This window comes from Puma concolor, chromosome A1 (assembly GCF_028749965.1).
Source record: "Puma concolor isolate L17-30 chromosome A1, mPumCon1.1.hap2, whole genome shotgun sequence".
Lineage (NCBI taxonomy): Eukaryota > Metazoa > Chordata > Mammalia > Carnivora > Felidae > Puma > Puma concolor.
The window spans coordinates 212,587,618-212,611,388 of NC_141667.1; the positions used below are offsets into that span (position 1 = coordinate 212,587,618).

A 23,771-nucleotide genomic window follows, 5' to 3' on the forward strand; every position below is an offset into this window, starting at 1 on the left:
TATCACAAATGCAGTGACACCATTATTTTGTAATTACCTGCTTAATGACTATCTTTTCCACTCCACTATAAGCAACTCAAGAGCAGGGACCCTAGCTCATTTGCCCATTGCTGTGTCCCCAAAGCTGGCACAGGGCAGAGTTGGGTCCTAATCTCCAAGGAATGAGCCTCTGAATCTGGTGAAGCAGGAGCGGGGGAGAGGGGAACAAGTCTGCGAAGTGAGGACCCCTTTGATCCCCTTCTCCACAAGCCTCCCACCCGGCTACTCCTCCTACTGTCGTCTCATCACTGCCCACCATCCTCATGGAAATATGTTACTTTAAAATTGTTGAAAATATGCCACTTTAAGAGAATGTGCTCAGAGGATGCCATGGTCTCCCCGTGCACCCCTCACCCCCATCCCTCAAGCCTCAATCAGCCACTTCCTGTGTTCTGCCTGGCACATAGTGCGTCATTTGTTGTATGAATGAGATAGAAAGCTGCATTCTTCCCTCTCCTCACCCTTCCCTCTGGGTGCCTTTCCTCAGAGTCCACATGTCCCCAAACCGTCCAGATTAGTCCCATTAGTCTCTCTCTCCTTCTCAAGGTTTATCTTGTTGCTTGACCCATCTTTCTGTCCTCTCTGCCCCGTCCCTGTGGCCTTCAAAGGTCTTCCTAGCTGGGGAGCAGGGGGAGCAGGGAGAACTTCCTTGATCCTCCAACTCCCTTGATCCAGCCTCCTTATTTCATTTTCCCCTTAATGCCAAAGTTCTTGAAAGAACAGTCTCCAGGCGTTGCATGTCCTTCCTCCCCACCCCACTCCCAACTCACTGTTATTTATTATTTTATTCACTCATGTTTTGGAGAGTTAATACATGTTCACAATACAGAATTCAAAACATTCCAGAAGGCACACAACCAAGTATCTTCCTTCCATGGTGTCCCCAAGCCACATGGCTCTCCTCAGAGGCAACCCCCACTGTCAGTACCTTGTCTATCTTTCTGGAGAGCATATGCATACATATATTCTTGTTTGCATTTTTTATACAAATGGAGGCATTTATGCATATCTTCCATCCTTTGCTTTTTTTTTCACGTAAAATATGTTAGGGGGTGTTCTACATCAGGAAATCCAAAGCTGCTCCCTTCTTTTAAATAGCTGCCAAGAGCCCTCTGTGAGGATGTACCACAAATTCTCTGCTGTGGACACCCAAGATGTTTCTAGTCCTTTGTTCTAATGAGCATGCTGCAATGAGTATCCTTGCATATCTAGGATTTTTCCACCCTTGCAAGTGCATGTGTGGGATAGATCCACAGAAATGAAATTGGATTTTGCATTTGGGAGTTAAATTGCTTTCCATAAGGGCTGTACCAGTTCACCCACCCACAGCACTGTATGGGAGGCCCTCTCTCTCCCCAGCCCAGCAGCTGCCAAATCCTACAGATTCTTCGTGGGCGTCTCTTCCATTCTTGCCACCTTCCCAGCCCTGCTGAGCCATGCTGACAAGCACTTCCTCCTGCTGCAGCTGGGCCCATCCAGTCTCCCTTGGCTCGGGAAACCTCAGTTCCTCCCTTGCACCCTCGCATGCGTTGCTCCCAGCAGAGGACTATGCACAAAGCTAGAACTCCATATGAATTAATGAAGCCTGGCTCCAAATGAGGCACTGTCATCCTAGTACTGGCAGATGGCATTTCCAAAGTGAAAAAATACTCTCCCCGTTCTGCTTCTTTAAAAAATACATGTTTTAGTTATTCCTTTGGACATAATGTTTGGGGGGGGGGGTGCCCGCGTTGCCATTGTTGATTTGTTCTTTAACTTAGTCAACCAAATAGAAGGCACTCTTACTCTGATCTCCTCATCTCCTTCCCCCGAGTCCCCTCTGCTTGGCTTTCACCTTTGCTACTGCTGTACCCCCCTGCTAGACCTTCTCCTAGACCTCCTAGAGACAGGGGTGGCAAGGGCCATCTCCAAGGCCCTGCTCCATGCTCTAGTCCCAGGGGCCCTCCAGCGATGCCAAACTCTGCTCTCCATTCTGTCCTGTTCCACCAGCTCCCAGGGCACACACAAAGGCAGGAAATGGGCCTCCAGCTGGGTATCACAGTAGAGTCCTCTGACATTTTAGGAGATGCTTGGATGGTAAAAAGAGTCCTCGCATTTTCCCATTTCTTGAGATCGCAGGACTCAGCATTCCCGGTCTACCCATCCCTCCCCATCTCCACCCCACCGTGCCACACTCAGGGTGTTTGGGGCGGGGGCGCAGTAGACCGGAGAGAGCGGGAAGGGGGGACGTCCGGAATGCAGGACTAGTTCACACTGCTGCTGGGGCGGGAGAGGGAAGGGAGGAGAGAGGGCGAGGCGCTGGAAGGGGTGGGAACCGCGGGGCTGGCCCGGGCGGGACGGGGCACGCTGTGTGCACGCGCGTGTGCGCGGCGTTGAAATGCCCGGCGCTTTGGGGCAGCAGGACAGAGCCCAGGGCGCGCGCGGAGCCTCCCAGCGTCTCGCACCTCCGGCCACAGCTATGACAGAAAACTCCGACAAAGTTCCCATCGCCCTAGTGGGGCCTGACGACGTCGAGTTTTGCAGTCCCCCGGTGAGTACAGCTCCGAATCCCCGGTCCCGCTGCCGGGTCAGTGGACACGCAGGGCCGGGCCTTTGCGCGGGTGCCTGGATCGACTGCCCGGAGTCAGGGATTTGTGCCACCGAATGTGGGAGGTGGGTCCCCAAATATGCGCGTGTGCAGGGGGCCCGGGATCCGCAGACCAGTGGGGAGGGGAGCGTGGGCCGGGACCCAGGAGCAGGCGTACTGTGGCCGGCGGAGGGTGCAGAGCCGCGGGGCGATGGCCCTGCTCCGCCAAAAGTTTGCTTATCGTACATCCACGCTGAGTTCAAGGGACCTTCGGGAGGGAGCGCCGCGAAAGGGCGCACGCCGTCCCCCACCCCAGCCCCGAGTCCCAGGCGGCGCGGCGCAGACGTGACCCGTGCTCCCCCCACCCCCGGCCCCGGTCCTCAGGCGTACGCCACGGTGACCGTGAAGCCCTCCAGCCCCGCGCGGCTGCTCAAGCTCGGAGCTGTGGTTCTCATTTCGGGGGCGGTGCTGCTGCTCTTCGGGACCATCGGGGCCTTCTACTTCTGGAAGGGGAGCGACAATCACGTAAGTCCAGAGGGCGTCGCTCAGGAGTGCGGACCCCAGGGCGAGGGCGAGAGCGGGTTCGCGGGGCGGGGAGGTGCGCGGGGGCCGGGAGGCGCGCAGGGCGGCGGGATCCTCGCTGTTACCCGCACGTTCACCTCTAGGTGGAGCCAGAGCGCAGGGCCGGAGCAGGCGGCTCGCCCCAGCTGGAGCTTTCCTCTGGGTCCCCTCGGGGCACCTTCTCCCTTCTTCCCTCCTACACGCCGGCCGCGCTGCTCTCTGCTCTTGGCTACTTTGTAGAAAAGCAAGTCAGGGTTTTATCAGAGAATATTAAAAGGTAGAGTAGCGGGAAAATCCATGGACAGGTAGGGGAAAGCCATTTTCTGCCGGTCTCAGCGGATCGTTTGCAGTCGTGTGACTGTGTGACTGTGGGTGAGGCACCGCACCCCTCTGGCCTCATCCCTTGGGTTAGAAATGGAATTCAATGATCTGTAGGACCTCTCCCAGCTGAGAAGGGCTGTGACTTTAAGAACCTAGGACAAAGATAGTGGAGTAACATTCAGACCCAGTGTTGGGGATGAATCTGAATTTTCAGGAGTTTTTGTCTGTTTATTGCATAAGACCTATCCACGAATGCTCCCTTCTCTCTTGCCCTAAGGAAAAGAAATTCCTTAAAGGTGGCAAATCTCTTTAAAAATCAATTCTGGCCTAGTCACGTGTGATTTAACGGCAAATGTTTCACTAACTGCTGTCCCACTTTCTTTGTATGTAACTATTTTATAGCTCCACCATCTCTCAAGGAGTATAAAAACTGCTTCTAGCTTGACTGGGCAGAGTTCCAGGGTGTTCTCTAAATACTCTGAATTTTGTTCACCTATGTAAAGGGGGATATTTTATCTTGATGACCATTGCCAGGCCTGGTATAAGCTTATTTCGACTAATGGAAAAGAATTCCATCTCCAGGGTGCACACAAAGGGCTGTTTCTTAATCACTTCCCTCAGAGGATCTGTGGCTGCTGTTTGCGGGGGGAACCCCCCCCCAACCATGAAACTCAAAGCATGAACGAATTCCAGTACTTAGAGAAAATGGTGCTGAAAGCAATTCAACCATTTTACACATCACATCTTCTGCAGTCACTGCATAATTTGTATTTTTAACTCAAATGCCTACTGTAGATAATCATGCCATTTAGCGCTGAGTCTGTTTTAGAGACTATATCAAATTTACAAGCATCGATTTGTAAGATCAGAATTGCACAGTATTTTTGTGTGTATTTGAAAAGTGCTGTAATGTATTTGTATTTTAAATAGAAAAGTTAGGCCAAATGCTCATGTTTGAAAGCAGCAAATCTGAACAGGAGAACAATTTCAAGATCTACATCTCCATTAATAGCAGGGTTTCTGATTGTCACCCTTTGGGAAATTGTATGGTATTCGAATGTAAAAGCTGTCTTTTCGATGACAGAACCTCAGTGGTACAGGTCATTTGGAGATAAAAATAGCTTTGCTTTTTGGAGGGTAAAGATTTTAGGCATGATGTATATTAAAATGAATACCATTTGGCATTTAATTATTCAAGGCAAACACAACTAACTGACAAGCTTCTAAAAAGAGAGATGGAGTGATCATACTGACTAAGTAGGGCTCCCTCTTTTCATCTTCTACTTTACCCCAAGAGTCTGGTCCAAGAGAGCAAGCAGTATTAAATTCTAAGAATACAGAGGAATAGTGAATCACATTTTCTGGCCAAAAATGAAGTTATTGCTATTTCCTCTACAGGCAGAAGAATGAAGAAAATCATGGTAGACATTTTTTTACTCCCAAAATTTTTGGCGCTGATCTATCTCACCCAAGTCTGAAAAACAAATCACAAAACACAAAATAGAGTACGTTTGGCACCATCTATGCATAGTACATGCACAGGGCCACTTTCTCTGGAAGTGTAAATAGCCCAGACATAATGTAATCCAGAAAGGTAAGTCTCTGTCAAACAAAAAGATATCCCCCACCAAATGGACTGCCCACTCTTTGGGGATCATCCATGCCTCTGTTCTTCTATATTAGCTTATAGAGGAGAACCAGCTGTAATTCACCTCCTATCCCTTTCATATGGGTAAATCCCCTAAGGACAGGTTTACTGGAAGTCAGCTGCAGGACTGTGGAAACATCAGAGTGCTAATAACTGGGAACAAGGGACGGAGCTCAAATTTCGAAGCCAGGTCTCACCCACGTTATCGTAAACGGAACAGGCATTGAAATCTGGGATAGCCTCGCCTATATGAGATAGCTGACCATCCTACCTTGTGGGATGAGGGGATGAGATCATTGCTTGGGGCCTTTGTTCTCAGACTGATTTTCCTAGATATTGTCCCAAATGTTATGTAATTCATCTTATAGAACCCAGACGTCATTAGAAACTCATTAGCAGGGGCGCCTGGGTGGCGCAGTCGGTTGGGCGTCCGACTTCAGCCAGGTCACGATCTTGCGGTCCGTGAGTTCGAGCCCCGCGTCAGGCTCTGGGCTGATGGCTCGGAGCCTGGAGCCCGTTTCCGATTCTGTGTCTCCCTCTCTCTCTGCCCCTCCCCCGTTCAGGCTCTGTCTCTCTCTGTCCCAAAGATAAATAGACGTTGAAAAAAAAAAAAATTAAAAAAAAAAAAAAAAAAAAAGAAACTCATTAGCAAATATTCTTGGCTGTAAAAAGCACCATATTGAGCAGAATTTTGGCAAACAATAACCTTCATTGTACTTAGAAAATGCCCCACAGCTCCACCGGCTCAGAGCAGACAAGGTGATTCCTGCTCCACCAGCCCAGTCTCCTTCGGAGCATAGGGCCCAGTACTTTGGAAATAACTGTGGACTGTTTACCCTCCCGCCATTCCCTTCAGGAGGGCACAGACCTCTCACTGCTGCCCCATGGAGACAGTGTCCTCCTCATAAAGAATGGGCTAAAGCTACATTACAAATGATGCAATACCCGGGACACCTGGGTGGCTCAGTTGGTTAAGCGTCCCAACTCTTGATTTCGGCTCAGGTCATGATCTCACCGTTGTGAGACTGAGCCCTGCATGGGGCTCAGTGTGGCGTGCAGAGCCTGCTTGGGATTCTCTCTCTCTCTCTCTCTCTCTCTCTCTCTCTCTCTCCCTCCCTCCCTCCGCCCCTCCCCCTCATTCTCTCTCTCTGTCAATTAATTAATTAATTAACCTAAATAAATAATAAAAAAACAAATGATGCAATACCTGTGTCTAGTTAGGGAGCTTCTGCTGGCACAAAGGTAGTGGGGTGGTGGTGGAGGGAAGTAAAATTAGGACCACAAACCACTCTCCTAGTGTTAGAATTTTGTCTCCTTAAGATCTGCTAAGAACTTACAAACTGTTCATTTCTGAGATCTTGCATTGCCTTAATAGTAAAAGCTTATGTGCAATGCTTTCTCTCTCTCCCTCTCCCTCTCTCTCTCACACACACGCAAACACACACACACACACACACACACACACACACACAGCCTCTTACTGCATGAGTGAAGGATGCTTGTGGCTGGAACTCCCACAAATGTTGTCTGCTATACTCCTTTTGACAGTCATCCTTAGCCTATGTGAACAGTGGCTGCTCAGAGAGCACAGGGACAGAACAGAGCCTGCTTTCTAAACCTTACCTGCAAAAAGCACGGACCCAGCCAAAGAAAACAGGTTTCCCAAACTGGGCTGATCAGAAGGACCACCTGAGATGCAGAGTGAACACAGGCTGGTGGGCGCTGCTCCAGCCCCCCTAAATCAGAAACTCCAGAAGTGGTTCTCAGGATCAGGCAAGCCCGGAAGACAGTGTGCTGCAGGGATCGAAGTTCACCAGGACAGAAGGAAGGGCACTGACCCACGGTTAGCTGAAACAGTGTGCTGGTATCTTCTGTTCCGCTGAATGAAGGCCGGTGCCCGAAAGGGTACTGGCTAGCCAAGCCATTTCTACTTCTCTGCTGGTAAAATAAAACTGTGCTCCATGGGTCTTGTGATAATGAGTTTTCTACAAGTAATGATCCAGTAATATCAAATACTTCTTCCAGTGTTTGTCCATGTAGCCGTCTTTCTTCATAATGATGGAGAAAATTGGACTTGAATTGAATCTGAGCTATTTGCAGTTCTGACCTACTGGCCTGACACTAAATAGCAAGTGGCTCTCATCAGTCCTTAGTCCTTCCTCTTTAAAGATTTTATATCTTGTATGTTATATATAAGATATATATGTATGTATACACACACACACACACACACACACACACACACTCTTATGCTTCTAAGTCAGAAAAATAAAGAGGAAAGATAGGGGAAGGGGAGGAGAGGGAAGGGGGAGGAAGGGAAGACAAGACCCACCCACTACTCCACAACACAGAGAAAGTTCTTGCATGGCAGCAGCATACTGAGCAGGAGCAGTGTGTAAATTATTTTTTAAGTTAGTATACTAACAAGTTGTCTAAACTAAGAGAGCCCTTTGGACCATGTAATTTAGTCATAAACTAAAAATATATATTTTTTTCATGGAGTTATTTTTCTTAAGATCTTACTTAAAAATCCAAAACATAAAAGAGACAACAAGCAGAGCCACCTAGTTAAATTGCAGATGAACAGGAGAGAAAGGACCACATCACAGCCCCACCTGCTCTGCCACCCTCACCTGTGGGCCACCGCTGTGAAACCTCAGAGCTCCAAGGACACAAACGAGAACCGTCTATGAGGGCCAACTTCTTTATTTTATGCCCAAAGCAACTCTCAAGACCCAGGGATAAGTGGGGTGGCCACTTGTTTTTATGATTCCTGGGCCAGTGCTCTTTGCTGAGGCCAAGTCTCCGTCCCTTCTTCCCCGACACGTCTCATAACATAATGCCTTACAATACCATATGCCTGTCCCATAGTCATTAAAATGACTAACTCCCACTTTGAGCTGAAACAGATGTGCACACTGACCTTGCACTCCACAAATGCTGTTCTGCCTGTATCAGGCATATCCCAGTCCTGCCTGCAGTCCTGACTATATACCATACTCCGTGCCCAATCTTAACCAATGGATTTTTAAAAACCTTTCAAATTGGGGCACGTGGGTGACTCAGTCGGTTAAGCAACTCAGGTCATGATCTCACTGTTCGTGAGTTGGAGCCCCGCGTCAGGCTCTGTGCCGACAGCTTGGAGCCTGGAGCCTGCTTTGGATTCTGTGTCTCCTTCTCTCTCTGCCCCTCCCTCGCTCACACTCTGTCTGTCTGTCTGTCTCTCTCTCAAAAATAAATAAACATTAAAAAAAATTTTTTTTAACTTTCAAATTGAGGCGCCAGCTACAGACTTGTTAACAATCCAGTTAACCATTTATCCATCGATGGGTCTTAACTCTGGCTGCAAAGTAGAGTTGACTCAGAAAAAGAAAGATCTGTGTCCAAGCCCCATCCCCGCAGGTTTTGATTTGATTCTTTCAGGGGAAACGCGTGCATGGTAGGTGGAGACTCTCCTCAGATACTTTTATATGCAGCCAGGACTGCAAATCACTGAGCTATTTGAATTAGTATTAGAGACTACCAAAGATTTTACTTTGAAGGTATTTTTAAAGAAATCATTGTATTAAGTGATGGGTGTATGGATGAAGTCCTCATATCTAAATCTGTTACTACTAGCGATGATTCAGTGTATCTCTAACAAATATGATAGCTACTTCATATACTGCAGGTCTAAAGATAAGCCCTGAATTGCCCTAAAAGGAAAGCATCACTGACTCCTATGTTCACTTCCAGATTTACAATGTCCATTATACCATGAGTATCAATGGGAAATTACAAGATGGGTCAATGGAAATAGATGCTGGGAACAACCTGGAGACCTTTAAAATGGGAAGTGGAGCTGAAGAAGCAATTGAAGTTAATGATTTCCAGAATGTAAGTATATTTCACACATTTAGAGAGTTAAACCAGGCAAGTCCAGAAGACTTTCCTAATCCCCAGAGAAGCAGCATCTCACACACATCCCAATGTAACCGTTCTTTATGGCAGTTATGGTGCCACTGACCCCCATGCATATTCCCTCTGAGAAAGGCCCACTCTTTGTCCTTTATATTTTCAGAATGAAAAACACAACACCTTGGCACTGAAAAGAACAAGTTCTTGGAACTATATAAAGTCTTGGCAGAAGGACTTGAAAGAGCTATTTCTTTCCAAGCAGCTTTCTATAACATGATGAATAAAAGACTCAGTATCCTAGAATGTTGCAAAGTCTGAAATGTGAACTTAGAGACAAGAGGCAAACTGTAATGACTTAACAATCTTATCAACAACAGGTGGGATCTATTTACATACTTTGCTCAACTCTTCAGATTTCCCATTTCACCCAGAAAATTAGCATGGAGTAATTCCCCTATTATAATCCTATGTTTTCTGACCGTGGCCAATTACTGATAAAACATTCGCGTCTGCTTTGAAAGGGGAGAACACATTTGTTTTCAAAAGTTCAATTTGCAGGCAATTTAGCCCTCACGCTTTGTGCTTCAGTGGACATCTGCATCACAGTATCGTTCCTGGCCCTCTTTCCTGTTGGCCATAAATATCTTCTTCTCTTCCTGTTCTAAGACGGGGAAGAGGCATCACTGTTTGTGTTCTCCCGTTAAATCTGTAGATGGAGTAGGTGAGACTCCATAATGAAAAAAGGCACTTGAAAATAATGTCTCTTCTGATAGTTTATTGGCCTGCACACATCTCATCGACCCACCTTGTGCCGATTGATGAGAAAAACCAGAGATGCTTTTCATTTGAATGAAAGAACTCCCTTTGCTGATGCCAAAAGGCATTTCACAAGTCCTACTGAATACCAAACAGATGCTAACCTTTGGACTCCCGTGCTGTTAGGTATTGCTCATGACAGAGACTGGCTCTGCTCTGCCTGGGGAAGGGGGAGGGGGCGGGCTCTGCAGCCCTGTATGTGACCGGTGTACTTCGTTTAATCAGAGCTTTGCAAATGGTTCTGGTCAGTGCAGAAAGATAATTTCTCTGGGCCTATTAAAGGCTTTTACTGCCAGACCCAGGACAAGGCAAAAGCATTTTTTCTTTGTACTACTCAATGTAAAATGATAAAATGTGACTCCCACACACACATCATTCAATCCAGAACAAAATTGAATACCTATGATGTGCCACAGTATCAAGATATGCAAAGGTAGCTTCACAGATGAATGAGAAAAGATCCATCTCTCTCAAAGGGGCATGAATCAGGAGTATACTTTTAAAATATTTTAATCCCAGGCCTATATTTCTGTTTTATAATCCTCTGGTTCTAATAATGGTATTGATTGTGTTTTGTTCTCATAAGCCAACAGGGCCACAAATATTTTATAAGCTGATCAATTCTCTTTGATAGCTTCCACATTTCTCTAAGTCAGAACTGGTGAGTAGGACATTTTTTTGATGGATAGAACCTGTTATGGGTTTAAACAAGCCTGGACTTTTGAAAACACATGAATCAGCCACTATGGTACTGGCACTATTACTTTCTCCTATACATTAAACCAACAGTCAGATCCAAGAGGTGTTTATTTTTCAGGGCCTACTGTGTGCATGGGACAGTATGAAGCATGAGGGATGCAAAGATGACTGATACCTGCTCCCTCCCTCCTGGACCTTACAGTCCAGGCCAGGGTGCGGGAGGGGGGGGGAGGGGTGGGTTGGGGGGCGCAGACATTCTTCACAGAAGCGACTTCGGGTCAGCCTGGGAGATGTGCTGCCACAGAGCTATAAACGCAGTGCTGTGGGTCACAGAAGGGGGCAGTTGTGTGCACTGAGGGCATTGAATCAGGTTTTACAGAGGTTGTGACAGTTGAATCAGGTCTCGAAGAATGATTAGGATTTCAACCAGCAGAGAAGTAGAGACTCAGAGGAATACTGAATACAAATGCACAGGCCTGCTCTTGAGTTCTAAGTAGCCCAACATGGCAGAATGGTGGGGAAGGGGAGCAGAGGCAGGGGCCAGATGAGGAAAGGCTCTGAACTGTAAGGGAACAGTCTCCCCTGGTAACCTAGGACCACACCAAGGTTTTAGTAGAGCCAATAGGAAGAAAACCCTCCTGAGAGGGAATAGCACTGAACAGAGGACTCCAGTCTCCATAGTGTGAAAGAAAAATCATTCAGGGCACTTGTTAAAGAAGGGAAGAGGACCATGTTCAAGGGAAGCTACTACAGTGGGGTTTTATAGTAGGGGAGAGAGATTGCGTTCAACTCTGAATACAGTAAGGAAAAGGGGCAATTTATAGCCAAGGAGCAGAGTGGGGATATCAGTGGATAGAAAGTTACTAAGAGGTACAGTAGTTTTTTACTAAACCGAACCAACAGGATTTTTTTGAAGCCAAGCCAAGGTGATCAGATATCGAGGCAGACTCAGACTCAGATACTTGCTAAAACTGGAATAAACTGGCCAAGACAGAGCCCACAGTCAGGGCCTAGGCAAAAAGAGGACCAGAGGAACCTGACTAGAGTTGGGTCAAGGAAGGTCTTCGTCAGTACCCCAAGGAATACAAAAAGGGGTTTGTTCAGAGTGCGTGAGTTACGTTCTAAAAAGTTTTGCCCTCAAAAGTATCAATGCTATTGGTTTAAGCCAACCCTTTCAGACTTAATGACTCATTTATATAATAATAACCCTGGTTAGAAATTAAGATAGAATAAACTGATATGTATATACAGGTGTTCACTACACAATTTCTTTTAACTTTGTGTATATTTGAAAGTTTTAATTTACAAAGCTAGAGAAAAATAAAATAGCATAACCTACCTCACAGATAGGTAGGTTAGTGATTTCAAAAATCGACATAACCCTTCCTCAAAAAATTAAAAATAGAAATACCATATGATGCAATAATTCTCATGCTGAGTATTTACCCAAAGAATATGAAAACACTAATTCGAGAAGATACATGCACCTCTGTGTTCATTGCAGCAGTATTTACAATAGCCAAGATATGGAAGGAACCCAAATGTCCATCATTAGATGAATAAAGAAGATGTGGTACAGATAAATAGGCAGATTAGATAGATAGATAGATAGATAGATAGATAGATAGATAGATAGATATAAAGTGGAATATTACTCAGCCATAAAAAGGATAGCATCTTGCTATTTTCTACAACATAGATAGATACCTAAAGGGTATTATGCTAAGTGAAATAAGTCAGACAGAGAAAGACAAACACCATATGATTTCACTTACATATAGAATCTAAAAAACAAATGAATAAACAAAAAGTAAAAAACAAAAAGCAGAATCAGACCTATAACTACAAAGAACAAACTGATGGTTTCCAAAGGGAAGAGGGATAAGGGGTTGGGCAAAATGGGTGAAGGGGAGTGGGAGATTCAGGCTTCCAGTTATGGCATGAATAAGAGTAGAGTCAATGGTATCGTAATAGGTTGTATGGTGACAGATGGTAGCTATGCCTGTGGTGAGCACTGTATAACGTATGGACTTGTTGAATCGCTATGTTGTACACCTGAAACTAATGTCACATTGCGTGTCAACCATACTCAAAAAAAGTTTAAAAAGTCAACATGGCTCCCAACTAAAACAGAATAGAAAAGTAAAACCAGAGTAACTTATAATCTAACTTGGACTTCAATATGTTCATGCTCAGGCTGACGAACTCAAAAACATCCTGAAGTCAGATGCTTGCTCCCATAGGTGAATTGCTGTCAGTGCCGCAGCCTAAAATGCAGACTGATTTAAGCGTGTGTTGGCAGATTAAATACCAGCCTGTTTTCTCAAACAGTGAGCAAAACTACCATCTTCTATTTTCATAGTAATTGCATTCCTAAGAATGTCATCATCATACATGGAAACTTTGCCAAAAGTCGCTTTGTCTTTATACGTAAAAGGGTGTTCGAGTGTAGGCACAGATACTTACAATCAGGTTTTTCCCCCAGGCCCCAGGGCAGTCAGGTCTTCGGGGCTTCCCTGGGCTCTCTGGGGCCCAGCATCCCTGGGCTCTGCCTGAGGAAGCCCAGGAGAGCCCCAGTCTTTGTGACAACTCAGAACTCCCTGAACGATTTCTAAAGTGCCCTCTTGGGAACTTGTTGGGAACTTCTGGTTGAAGCCACAGAAATCCTATGAGATCCTCTAGAAAGAAAAACTGTGCAGCTACAATGAGATTGCCTGACTCTTAATTATTAAAAGAATGTGAGAGCATTGGACTCTTCCCTCATTATCTTTGTTAGCAAATTTCTTCATTATCACCAGCTTCTGAGGCCTTGTTTGTTTGCAGAAGCAGGAGGTTTGCTTGGCTTTCTTGTGCTTTTCCATTCCTGCTGTTTAATCTCTTCAAAGATCTGGCTGCGTGATATGGATTTGTAGCCAGACGAGGTGTTTCAGACGTGTGAATTCCTTCCCACAGGACCCATCCCTATGGGGCTTCGGCTCTCTTTGCAGTGTGTAGACTGTCAGAACTAACTAAACACGAGATTCACATCGGGGCTGTGAATCCTTTGACAGAATCAGCTCTCTCCTTGGGGGATATGGCGACGGTTATATGGTGTTTCCCCCTCGCACCTCACATTCAGAGGATATAAGGGTGTGAAGTGAAAAGGACATATGGCACGGGGGCAGCAGTACTCTCCCCCCCCACTGCCTTCTGTTTTTCAAACCATGAGCCCTAGATGTGCATGCAGAATACGAGCAGCAGGTCTGCAGGAGAGAGCAGAGAACAGTGGTTCTCAAAACGTGTTCCCTAGGCCACCAGCAGCGGCAGCACCTAAGAGCTTATTGGAAGTGCAGAGTTCAGTCCCCACTCCAGACCTGGATCAGAATCTCCGGGGGCAGGGCCCAACACTATTTTATTTATCAAGTCCTCCAGGTGATTTTGATGCAAGGGAAAATTGGTGAGCTGGTGGTATAGAAGAATCCTGGATTCAAAGGCTGTGTCTTAGCTCACGCACGCTGCCGTAACAAAGTATCATAGACGGAGTGACTTCTAAACCGCAGGAACCTCTCACAGTTCTGGAGGCTGGTTGGTCCAAAATTAAGGCACTAGCTGATGAGGGTCTATGGTGGCCCTAGTTTCTGGTTCATAGTTGGCCTGTCTTCTCACTGTGTCCTCACGTGGCAGAAGGGGGGTGAGGGAGCTCTCTGGGGTCCCTTTTATGAGGCACTAATCCCACTCACGAGGGCTCTGCCTTTAACTTCCCAAAGGCCTTACCTCCAAATACCACCGCATTGGGCGTTAGGTTTCAACATAGGTACTCGGGTGAGGGGACAAAAACAGTCAGTCTACAGCAGGTGGTTTCAGTCATTTAAGAACGTTGTCACCTTGAACAAGTTGTTTTCGCCCTAACGCGATGGTCCTCGACCCCAGGTTTACATTGTAACGACACAGGGAGCTTTGAAGCATCCCACTGTCTGGGCACTGCCCCAGGCCAGTGAAACGGGAATCTCTGGGGAGAGCCCCAGGCATCCATGGTTTTAAAATCTGTCCAGGTGGCTTTGGTGCAGTGAGTTGAGAAGTCGCACGGTAAACCTGGAGTCCCTCCTCCTGGAGAGTGAGGGGATGTTGCTACCACCGCTCTCTGGGTGAGAGGTGATGCTAAGACGAACATGTCACATGTGCGATCATGGCCAATTAGGCCACAGGGGAGAGCACAAGGAGCTTCAGGAAGAACGAGCCTTTCCTTCTCTGCTCTCTGCTCTGTCACCAGCGTTTGCAGGGCTGCTGGCTCTCAGATTACAAACGGTGCGACTTGCCACGAGTGTCTTCTAGCATGACTTACATTTGACTCAGTTCTTCACCAAGGAGGGCAGTGTCCTGAGCCAAGCCCCGGAGGTTTCTAAATGCTCTTCCTCCCCCACTGTGCAGCACTGATGCTGGAACAAGGTCGTTATCTTCCTGACATTTGTCCCAACTGAACAGATTGACAAATTGAGGGGTTTGGGTTTCTGTTGGTGTCTATGTTGTTCGGGCATAAAATCTGTAGGCCTTTCATACTGCTTTTGGCCACTCACTCGTCATGAAATTCACCAGCAGGGTGAAAGGAAACACTCTTGGGACAGAACGTACTGTTGTGCCTGATGCACCCGAGGTAGCATCGGCACCGAGCGGTCAGCCAACACCGGAGCCCCGTGGACGAGGTTTCCCGTAAGGCCAGTCCCTAGGCTGACAAGGAGACACTGTTTGTGTCACACAGGGGACAAGAACAAAACATCTGAGTCCTCAGGTAAGGTCTAGGAACAAAGGTCAGTTCCTGGTGTTGTCGAAGTGTTGCTATTTCCCTGGCTGGGTGACCTGGGAAAAATCGGAATCCATAGAATTAATTAATTGGGCCCCCATCTTTTGAGAACCTTCGTGGGATCACCAGAAAGATAAAAGATTCCGATACCAATGTCAAAGAGGCTTATCATTGAGTGGGGCCAGGACCTTGACCAGGAGTGACCGCACAGGCACTGAGAACTAAGTGCCACAGGAGGGAATGAAGACTGGAGAGCTTACGGGAAATCAGGGTCAGAGAAAGCTGCCTGGACGAGGCAGCATTTCATCTGAGCCGGCTTGGGTTAACGGAGCAATGACCATACTCCGTGTCAGTTCACATGCCCCTGACTGGGGCCTCCCCGACCACACTGTCAAAAGTACCACCTCTGTCATTCCTGTCTCACACTCTGCTGTATTTTTCTCCATAGCACTTACCACCACCTGACTTCCCCTCTGCCTTTTATTTTTGGTAAATAACACAACGAGGTAAGCTCCGTGAGTGCAGACATGCCATCTGTTCTGTTCATGCCCATACCCAGTGCCTGGAACAGTGCCCGGTTCACGGTAGACACTCAACACATTGAGTAAATGAACCAATGGATAGATGGATGGATAAAATTTTATTTCCTAGGGCATCACCGGAATCCGTTTTGCTGGAGGAGAAAAGTGCTACATCAAAGCACAGGTGAAGGCTCGTGTTCCTGAAGTGGGCACCGTGACCAAACAGAGCATCTCCTCCGAATTGGTGGGTACCGCCCGCATGCTTCAGACAGCAAGGGGGTCTGGTAGGCATCATTTGAATCCACAACCCTTTCTGTCTCTCATTCCTGTATAGCTTTGTGACCAGAATACAGATTCTATTCCTTCTCTGCCAAAGGAGTTGGAACTATTTTGGTCCTCCTTGGCAATTCCAAGTGATCATTCTTATATGACATGGTATACCATATATTTTTTAATGTTTATTTATTTTGAGAGAAAGAGAGAGCATGTGTAGGGGATTTGCAGAGAAAGAGAGAGAGGGAGAATCCCAAGCAGGAGCCACACTGTCTCTGTGCAGAGCCCAATGCAGGGCTCAATCCCATGAACTGTGAGATCGTGACCTGGGGCGAGATGAGAGTCAGACGCTTAACCAACTGAGCCACCCAGGTGCCCCAGTAAACCATATTTTAAAGTGCATAAAAGGGCTCGGTCTTCACATGGCTCTCATTTGCCTAATGTTGGGGAACTATCCGATTAGTAATGAAAACAATACAAAGGACGTCTCATAACAGAATCTTCATTAGGGGCCTCAGGAGCCTTCTAGCCTCACTTCCAATCAGTGCGGGGCTCCTCCTGAAAATCTCCAGTGGCTGTGCTGGAAAGCAATGACAGGGTGCTCCCTTCCCTGGGTGCCAGGCAACTTCCTGGGGAAGGGGACAGTTCAAACCGTTATGCTCTACACTGAGTTGAGCTGGCTCCCCTGGTTTCTTTCCCTTGGCTTGAGTTCAGCCCAGTGAAGCTCCTTAACATGTATTGAATTCCTTTCCTACATGTCAGACTTGTGAGGATTTTAAGTATAATTTTCCCATTTATTATTAACAACTTGCCTCTGAGCCTGATTTTATAAAAATTTACTTTAAGAATTGCACAGAGTTCTAAAGACACATCTGATGTGTTACATTTATTTGATACTTTAGGGCTTATGAAGTGGTTCCACGTGTTATTGCCTTCCATGTGAGTTGTGGCAGGATATAGTGGGAAGAAAATAGACTTTAGAGTTAGAAAATGTGGGTTCGAATCCCAGCTCTGACACTTGCTGTGGATGTGGCTTCAATTCCTTGGACCTCGGTTTTGCCATCTACAAACTAAGGGTCTGCATCCTGTCCTCGTAGCCCTAGAACCTACCGGATAATGACTACACGGCTGCTGCTCTAAATCACTAATTCCATTATGATCAGCTTTGGTCCTTCCTGTGTCCCCGAGAGGGAGGGAAAGCAAGCATCAGCTCCCTTAAGGCAAAAGAGGAAAACTAAGGGTAAGCAGAGGTGCCTGGAAACTGCCTGGTTGCCATCATAGGAGCAGCAGGCGTCTCACAACAAAACAAAACAAAAGCTAAAACAAACCGGTGAGTTTCTAAAGCTGGCTATCATGTCCCCAGTTTTCTACTCTGCTCCCAGTTTCCCCATTCATCCTGTGAGACGGTTTCCAGACTTTCATTGCTCTAGTCATTTGGCTGTGACCATATTCCAGTTTGTTCCTCAGGAGCTGTGCCATTCAGAACAGAATGCCATGCTCAGTGTGAACCCACTAGTACGGAGTATAAAAATGAGACCAAGAGCTCCTTTGTTCTGACCCTTGAAATGTTCTTAAATTTTTTAAAATGTTTATTTATATTTGAGAGAGACAGAGCACGGTTGGGGGAGAAGCAGAGAGCAAGGGAGACACAGAATCTGAAGCAGGCTCCAGGCTCTTGAGCTGTCAGCACAGAGCCCGACGCCAGGCTCGAAACCCATGAACCGCCAGATCATGACCTGAGCTGAAGTCCGATGCTTAATTGACTGAGCCACCCAGGCACCCTGACCCTTGAACTTCTTATTGCATTACCATTTTTTATAGTCCTGTGACTCAGTTTCTGTAATGCACAAGCCTTTACATTTCCTCCTTAAGTGGACATAGAGCTGGTTCTTTTCTCCTGCCTTCCAGAAGAGCCAGCTCTCCTAACATAGCTGATGGAGATCTAATCATAAGTTTGCAGTACATTTCTGGGGTTCTTTAAAAACAAGGTTATTTTTTTTTTCCTGATATTTAGAAACAATACGTAGCCATGGTAGAAAATTGGGGAATTACATAGAATGGAGAAGAAAATCATCCACAATTGCATAATCCACAGATAGCTAATGTTAATGTTTTGGTGAATTTTTTTAATGCACGGGGATGTGTGGTTTCCTTTTCATAACTGAAGTTATATTGCTCTACATTCTTATTAATTTCACCTAACTTTAGTTATTCTAAAATGTAGATGATAATGGAGGTATTATACGTCATCAGATGATTATAATTTAAGTCTTTTGCTCTTGAATACTTAGAGCCATCTTTAATTTTTCACTATTTCAAATAATTCAAAGTAATTATTTGAATATAGAAATAATTCAGTGATGACCAGTTTAGCCTTTTACAGCTTTGCCTGCATCTGATTCTTTTCTTAGACCGTAAAGCTGAATTATTTTTTCTGTGTTTTAGTTGCTTATATTGTGCTTGGTGGACCCTCTGGTGGACAAGTCAAATGCAGGCAACGTGTTTGTGTGGATTAGGAATGTCAGTGGCAGAAAACTACACCCAGAGTGACTGAAACAAAAAGGATTTGTTTTTCTGCACAGTAGCCGATACGGAAGGAGGTGGCTGCAGGCACTGGCTCGGTGGCCAGCATCGCTGATTTTTTTTGGCCTTTCCTTCCAGCTCCAAAACATCAACCGTGCATTCGAGTACGAAGTCAGAAGGGGTTGAGCAGTGCCAAGCACGACTTCCCTTTAATTAGGAAAAGCAGGAGGTTTCTCAGCCCCCCAGTAGACTTCAGTGTGAATCGCATAGTCTAGGGCACCCCAAGCCACTGGAGGGTCTGAGAAAGCAAGCAGCCAGCCTCTCTCCTGGGGCGGGGACACTGCTGCCTCACACAGAAGCGGGACTGTGTTGCAAGGGCAGGGAGAGACAAGGTTGGATGGGCAGCTGAGACCATGTGCCGTAAGTTGATTTAACATTCCTAGCTTGTAAGATGCATATGTATGCGTTATCCCCATCGCCCCACTCTTTCCCCACACGCTTTAGATTATGATGAAGTAGGTTTATGTACCACTTGCTCTTATAAAATTTTCATCAGTTTCGTAGAACTTTAAAAAGCTGCTATACCCAAAGAGTATTCATTTCCTGGACAGAGCCATTTAATTTAAGGTAAATAACTGGATTACCTGAGTGTTAACTTCCTCCAATGACTTTAAGTTGTTTTCATGCAACCATAAGCCTCGGGGAGAAAGCATAAATGAAGTGCTGCTTTTAGCTGAAAATATGGAGAAAACATTTTAATTTCTCCAACCTATTGCAAACTAATAAATATATGAAAGGAACAACCTGGCAAAATAAATTTGTCTCCTGGGTTATCAGACCATTCTCAGTATCTCGCTGTATAAGAAAATTCAGGGTTTAACTTTGAAATCTCAGTGGTGTGCTTGATGTGAGGAACATCTGAAATGTGTTTTGTTATAGCTGGGAAATGTAGAAATGGTTTATGTTAAATAATACTTTGAACTGAAGACATTAAAGAACCAATCGCTTGCTTTTTCCATTGTTGTTCGGAGGCTGCAGAACAAAACCCCAAAGGATTTTCACTTCAAATGAAGGGCTCCTCTATCCCTTTACAGGATTTCAGAGTCCGTTCAATTGCTTTTCCTCAAAAAAATCTTTGATCAGCAACATCAGATTAACCTAAATCTCAAAGTTGGTAGCAAGTAATTTTCACTTCCACTCAGGACACTCAATATTCACACATTTCAGTTATGCAAGGCAGGGCGACAAGCAGGGCGAAGACAATGTTGTGAAGAGAGCTACAGAGATAAGACACACACAGCACACCCCACACATGCCCCCTTACACACACCACACACACCCAACCCATACTCCCCTACACGCATCACAAACACACACACACACACACACACACACATGCACACACGCACCCACACACTCACACCCCACAACGCTATACAAACCCCCCCACATACACACCCCACACTCACCCCACACACACTGTATACCTCCCACTGACACCCCCCGACAACCCCACACATACCCCCACCCCACTCATCCCACACACACTACCTGCCCTCCACCGACATCCGACACACACACCACAAAACCCCACAATACCCCCTACACTCACATCTCCACACTCACCCCACACACACGACATACCCCCGCCTACACCCCACCACACGCACACCACACACAGCTCACAGCCCCTCACACACACTCACAATTCTCATTAAGTTTTTAGTAGGCGAAATAATGTTTTACCAGCACGTGACTCTTAATACGCATGTTTCACCATCCACTCTGCTCAATGCATTTCGTTTTTACTGAACTTACAGGAAGGCAAGATCATGCCAGTCAAGGATGAAGAAAATTCTCTTATCTGGGTGGCTGTCGACCAGCCCGTGAAGGACAACAGCTTCTTGAGTTCTAAGGTCTTAGAACTCTGTGGTGACCTTCCTATCTTCTGGCTTAAGCCAACATACCCAAAAGGTAACATTTTAAATTCTTTTAGTGCTGCTGATATGTTTCCTGAGCCCCTCCACAGGCCTGAGCATGTAACAAGGAAGACTTATCAGGACGCAAGTCACAGTGTCTCAGTAATTGGCAAGACAGATCAAAGAGAAGGAAGGTGACAACCATGAATGTTCTAGGGAAGGGACTGAGTGGCAGGGTTAACAGGAAGCAGATCAGGGAGACTCACCATTACTGCGTCATCTGCCATTTTTATTTATGAGACTCCCCCTTCTTTCTGCTCTGCTCCTTAATCTAAGTTGTTTGCACTTTCCAATTTTACATGTTTTTTATTCTGAGGGCAGAGAATCAAGGGCCTAAGAAGCTGTCAGACTGCTGAATCTTTATTATACTCATACCTAGAATTATGAGGCAGCCAAAAGCTGCTGTGGCCATAGGCTGAGATTCTTCAAGTTCAGGGCTTGAGCATCAGCTCCTAAGTCCGCTGAAAAGAAATGAAGGACCCCTGGTTGGAGCATACCTTTGAGCCATCAGTGGGTGAAGGGCAGGTGAGCCCCGAGGGCCAAGTTTCTCCGTCCCTAGGGCACCTTCACTCGTCACTGCCACCAGTCACCCCACTGGCCCCCCAAAGGCTGACTCAGTAGTTCTGGCTCAAGTGTGGGAAAAGGGCCTTTCTCTCAACACAGCTGAGGTATACTGTTTTCTGAAAGATTTTATTGGACACAGAGAGAGCAGCATGGAAATAAAATACAGGCATTAAGACCACTTAGGAGGGGGAGGCTTAGGAGGGGGAGATGGGCAGTTATTTTTGAAAGGGTGTGGTTACAATTCCGCAAAACTGAAGAAGTTATGGAAACAGACGTTTGCACAGCAATGTGAATGCACTCAACTGTACAATCATAAAAATGGCTAAAATGGTAAATTTTGATGTATATGTTACCATAATTAAAAAAAAAAACAAAAAACACAAAACCTGACCAGGTTTAGAAAGTTCAGGCTTCCGGTTCTGCCATGGCTAATTCATTCCTCTGAATCACAAATATCATGTCCCAAAGCTTGGATAAGATGGTTCCTTTCTGGCCCAGGCAAAGCAAATAGGATTCAATTGTTAAGCCACTGGAAGGAGAGTTGAGAAGGATCCTGAGGCCACAGGCATGAGCAGTGTCTGTCACCCCCTGGGGCCAGAGAGGGGGCGGCCAAATGGAGGGTCACTTTTGCCCTCCCTGTTCTTGCTCCAGGGGGTGCTGGCAACTCGCAATTCTGTGGCCGTTTGCCAAGGTCTAGTTTTCAATTGCTCACCTCCATCCACACGGAATGGGCTTCTTGCTTCCCACCCCCAGGAACTACTCCTCCAATACCTGTCACTTTGCCGCATCAGAGCCTCAGGCGATGCTCCCATGTAGAGCTCTCTCTAATCACTTCCCGTTCGTGAGGACAAGCCTCTTACCCAGTGAGTTCGTTCATTTGTTGGACATTTTTTGAAGGCTTATTGCGTGCCATTTACTTGTGCCAGGTAATTGGGATGCACTGAACAGAAGTTTACATTGTAGCAAGCGAACACACCCTGTTAGGAAACCTAACAGAGCAGGGCAAAGAGGGCGGGGGTGGCCGTGCGAAGGCGGTGCTGGTCTGGCTGACTGAGCGCTTTCACCCTTTGGGAAAGAGCGTGTTCCCTACCTCTGATATGGAGCTTGGTCCCTCACAGCCCACAGGCAGGACCACCTCTTAAGTAGTCAATCATCACCAGACCCATCCCAGAATTACATGTTATGCACAACACCAGAAAAGTGGAAATGCCCCCAGCGATGAAAAGGTTTAAGTAACTGTTGGTACAGCCACAGGGCGGATTATACACATTAAAGATGAAGAATTTTTTTTTTCAGTCTTTCATAAATGTCACATTTAACAATAAAATCAAGAAAGTAAACCCCCTCTGAGGATGTCGGTCCCAACCACCTAATTCTAAAAAAAGCTCCCCAGGGGCGCCTGGGTGGCTCAGCCGGTTAAGCGTCTGACTTGGGCTCAGGTCATGATCTCATAGTCCGTGAGTTCGAGCCCCGCATCAGGCTCTGTGCTGACAGCTCAGGGCCCGGAGCCTGCTTCGGATTCTGTGTCTCCCTCTCTCTCTGCCCCTCCCCTGCTCATGCTCTCTGTCTCAAAAATAAACAAAAACACGAAAAAAAACAAAAACAAACTCCCCAACTCCAGCAACCTCTGTCTTGGATCTTTAAGCTGGCAGGTCACAGAGCTGTATTATCAAGAGACAATAGTGGCTGGGCAAGGTCACAGGGAAGGGTGAGGGTCGCTGAGCGCTGGCTTTGTGCCAGCCATTGTGCTACAGCTTTCTATTTTGTCCTCAGTTACTTTTTGCCAACAACTGTCCTAGTAACTACAAATAGTCCCATTTTATAGATGAAGAAACCAAGGTTCACAGAAATTAAACAGCTTGCCTGAGGTCATTCAGTTAGTTAAAAGAAGTGGTATTGAGATTTGAATCCAGGTCTCCCTGATGCCTCTCCAACCATGAACTCAGAAACCCAGAAGCTGTCTATGGAAGTTCTCCATGGCTCTAAAGCACATCTAAGTTCTCAGAAATAATACAGCATGCTATAATCATCATTACCTAACATTTGAGGGCTTATTATATGCCAAATGCTATAGTAAAACCCTTAGGCACAACTCTATCTTCTGTCACCATTCGGTGAATTAGATACATTATCCCCATTTTACAGATGAAGAAAGTCAGACTCCGAGAGACACCAAAGCCCACATTGGGTGGTTACTTTCCATGTCTGTTATTCAGCAACCATGGGACCCATGTGGCTGTGTGATCAACTAGAGCACTGGGCTGGGAGCCAGAGAAGGTCACGTTTGGCTCCTGTCTCTGCCACCCATTCTGTGATCTTGGCCAAGTCACTTGGTCTTTCTGAGCCTCGATGCCCTCACATATAAAAGTTACTGCCTTTTCTATCCCACCCATAGGATTTTTAAAAGAATCAACTAAGACAACAAATCTCCTAAAAATTGTAAAGCTTTATACATATATAGTCAACCTGTTAAGAACACAGAGGGCTGGAGTGCCTGGCTGGCTCAGCTGGTAAAGCATGTGAATCTAGATATCTGCTTGGAGAGTTCCAGCCCCATGCCAGGCGTGGAGCTTACTTAAAAACAAAC

General features: G+C 46.2%; 1 protein-coding gene across 3 annotated transcripts in view; it reads left to right on the plus strand.

Annotated features, from left to right (window-relative positions):
* Nucleotides 1-2,368: 2,368 nt before the first annotated feature.
* Nucleotides 2,369-23,771, plus strand: part of CNMD (chondromodulin) — a 33,177-nt gene continuing 11,774 nt past the window's right edge. For 2 of the 3 annotated variants that reach the window (XM_025924516.2, XM_086711086.1), the window contains exons 1-5: nucleotides 2,369-2,569; nucleotides 2,990-3,130; nucleotides 8,871-9,011; nucleotides 15,976-16,089; nucleotides 20,462-20,615. In XM_025924516.2, coding sequence (XP_025780301.2) covers nucleotides 2,417-2,569; nucleotides 2,990-3,130; nucleotides 8,871-9,011; nucleotides 15,976-16,089; nucleotides 20,462-20,615 — 703 coding nt within the window. In that variant the 5' untranslated portion in view covers nucleotides 2,369-2,416. The remainder of the gene's footprint in view (nucleotides 2,570-2,989; nucleotides 3,131-8,870; nucleotides 9,012-15,975; nucleotides 16,090-20,461; nucleotides 20,616-23,771) is intronic. The other variant, XM_025924515.2, reaches the window with a different exon arrangement.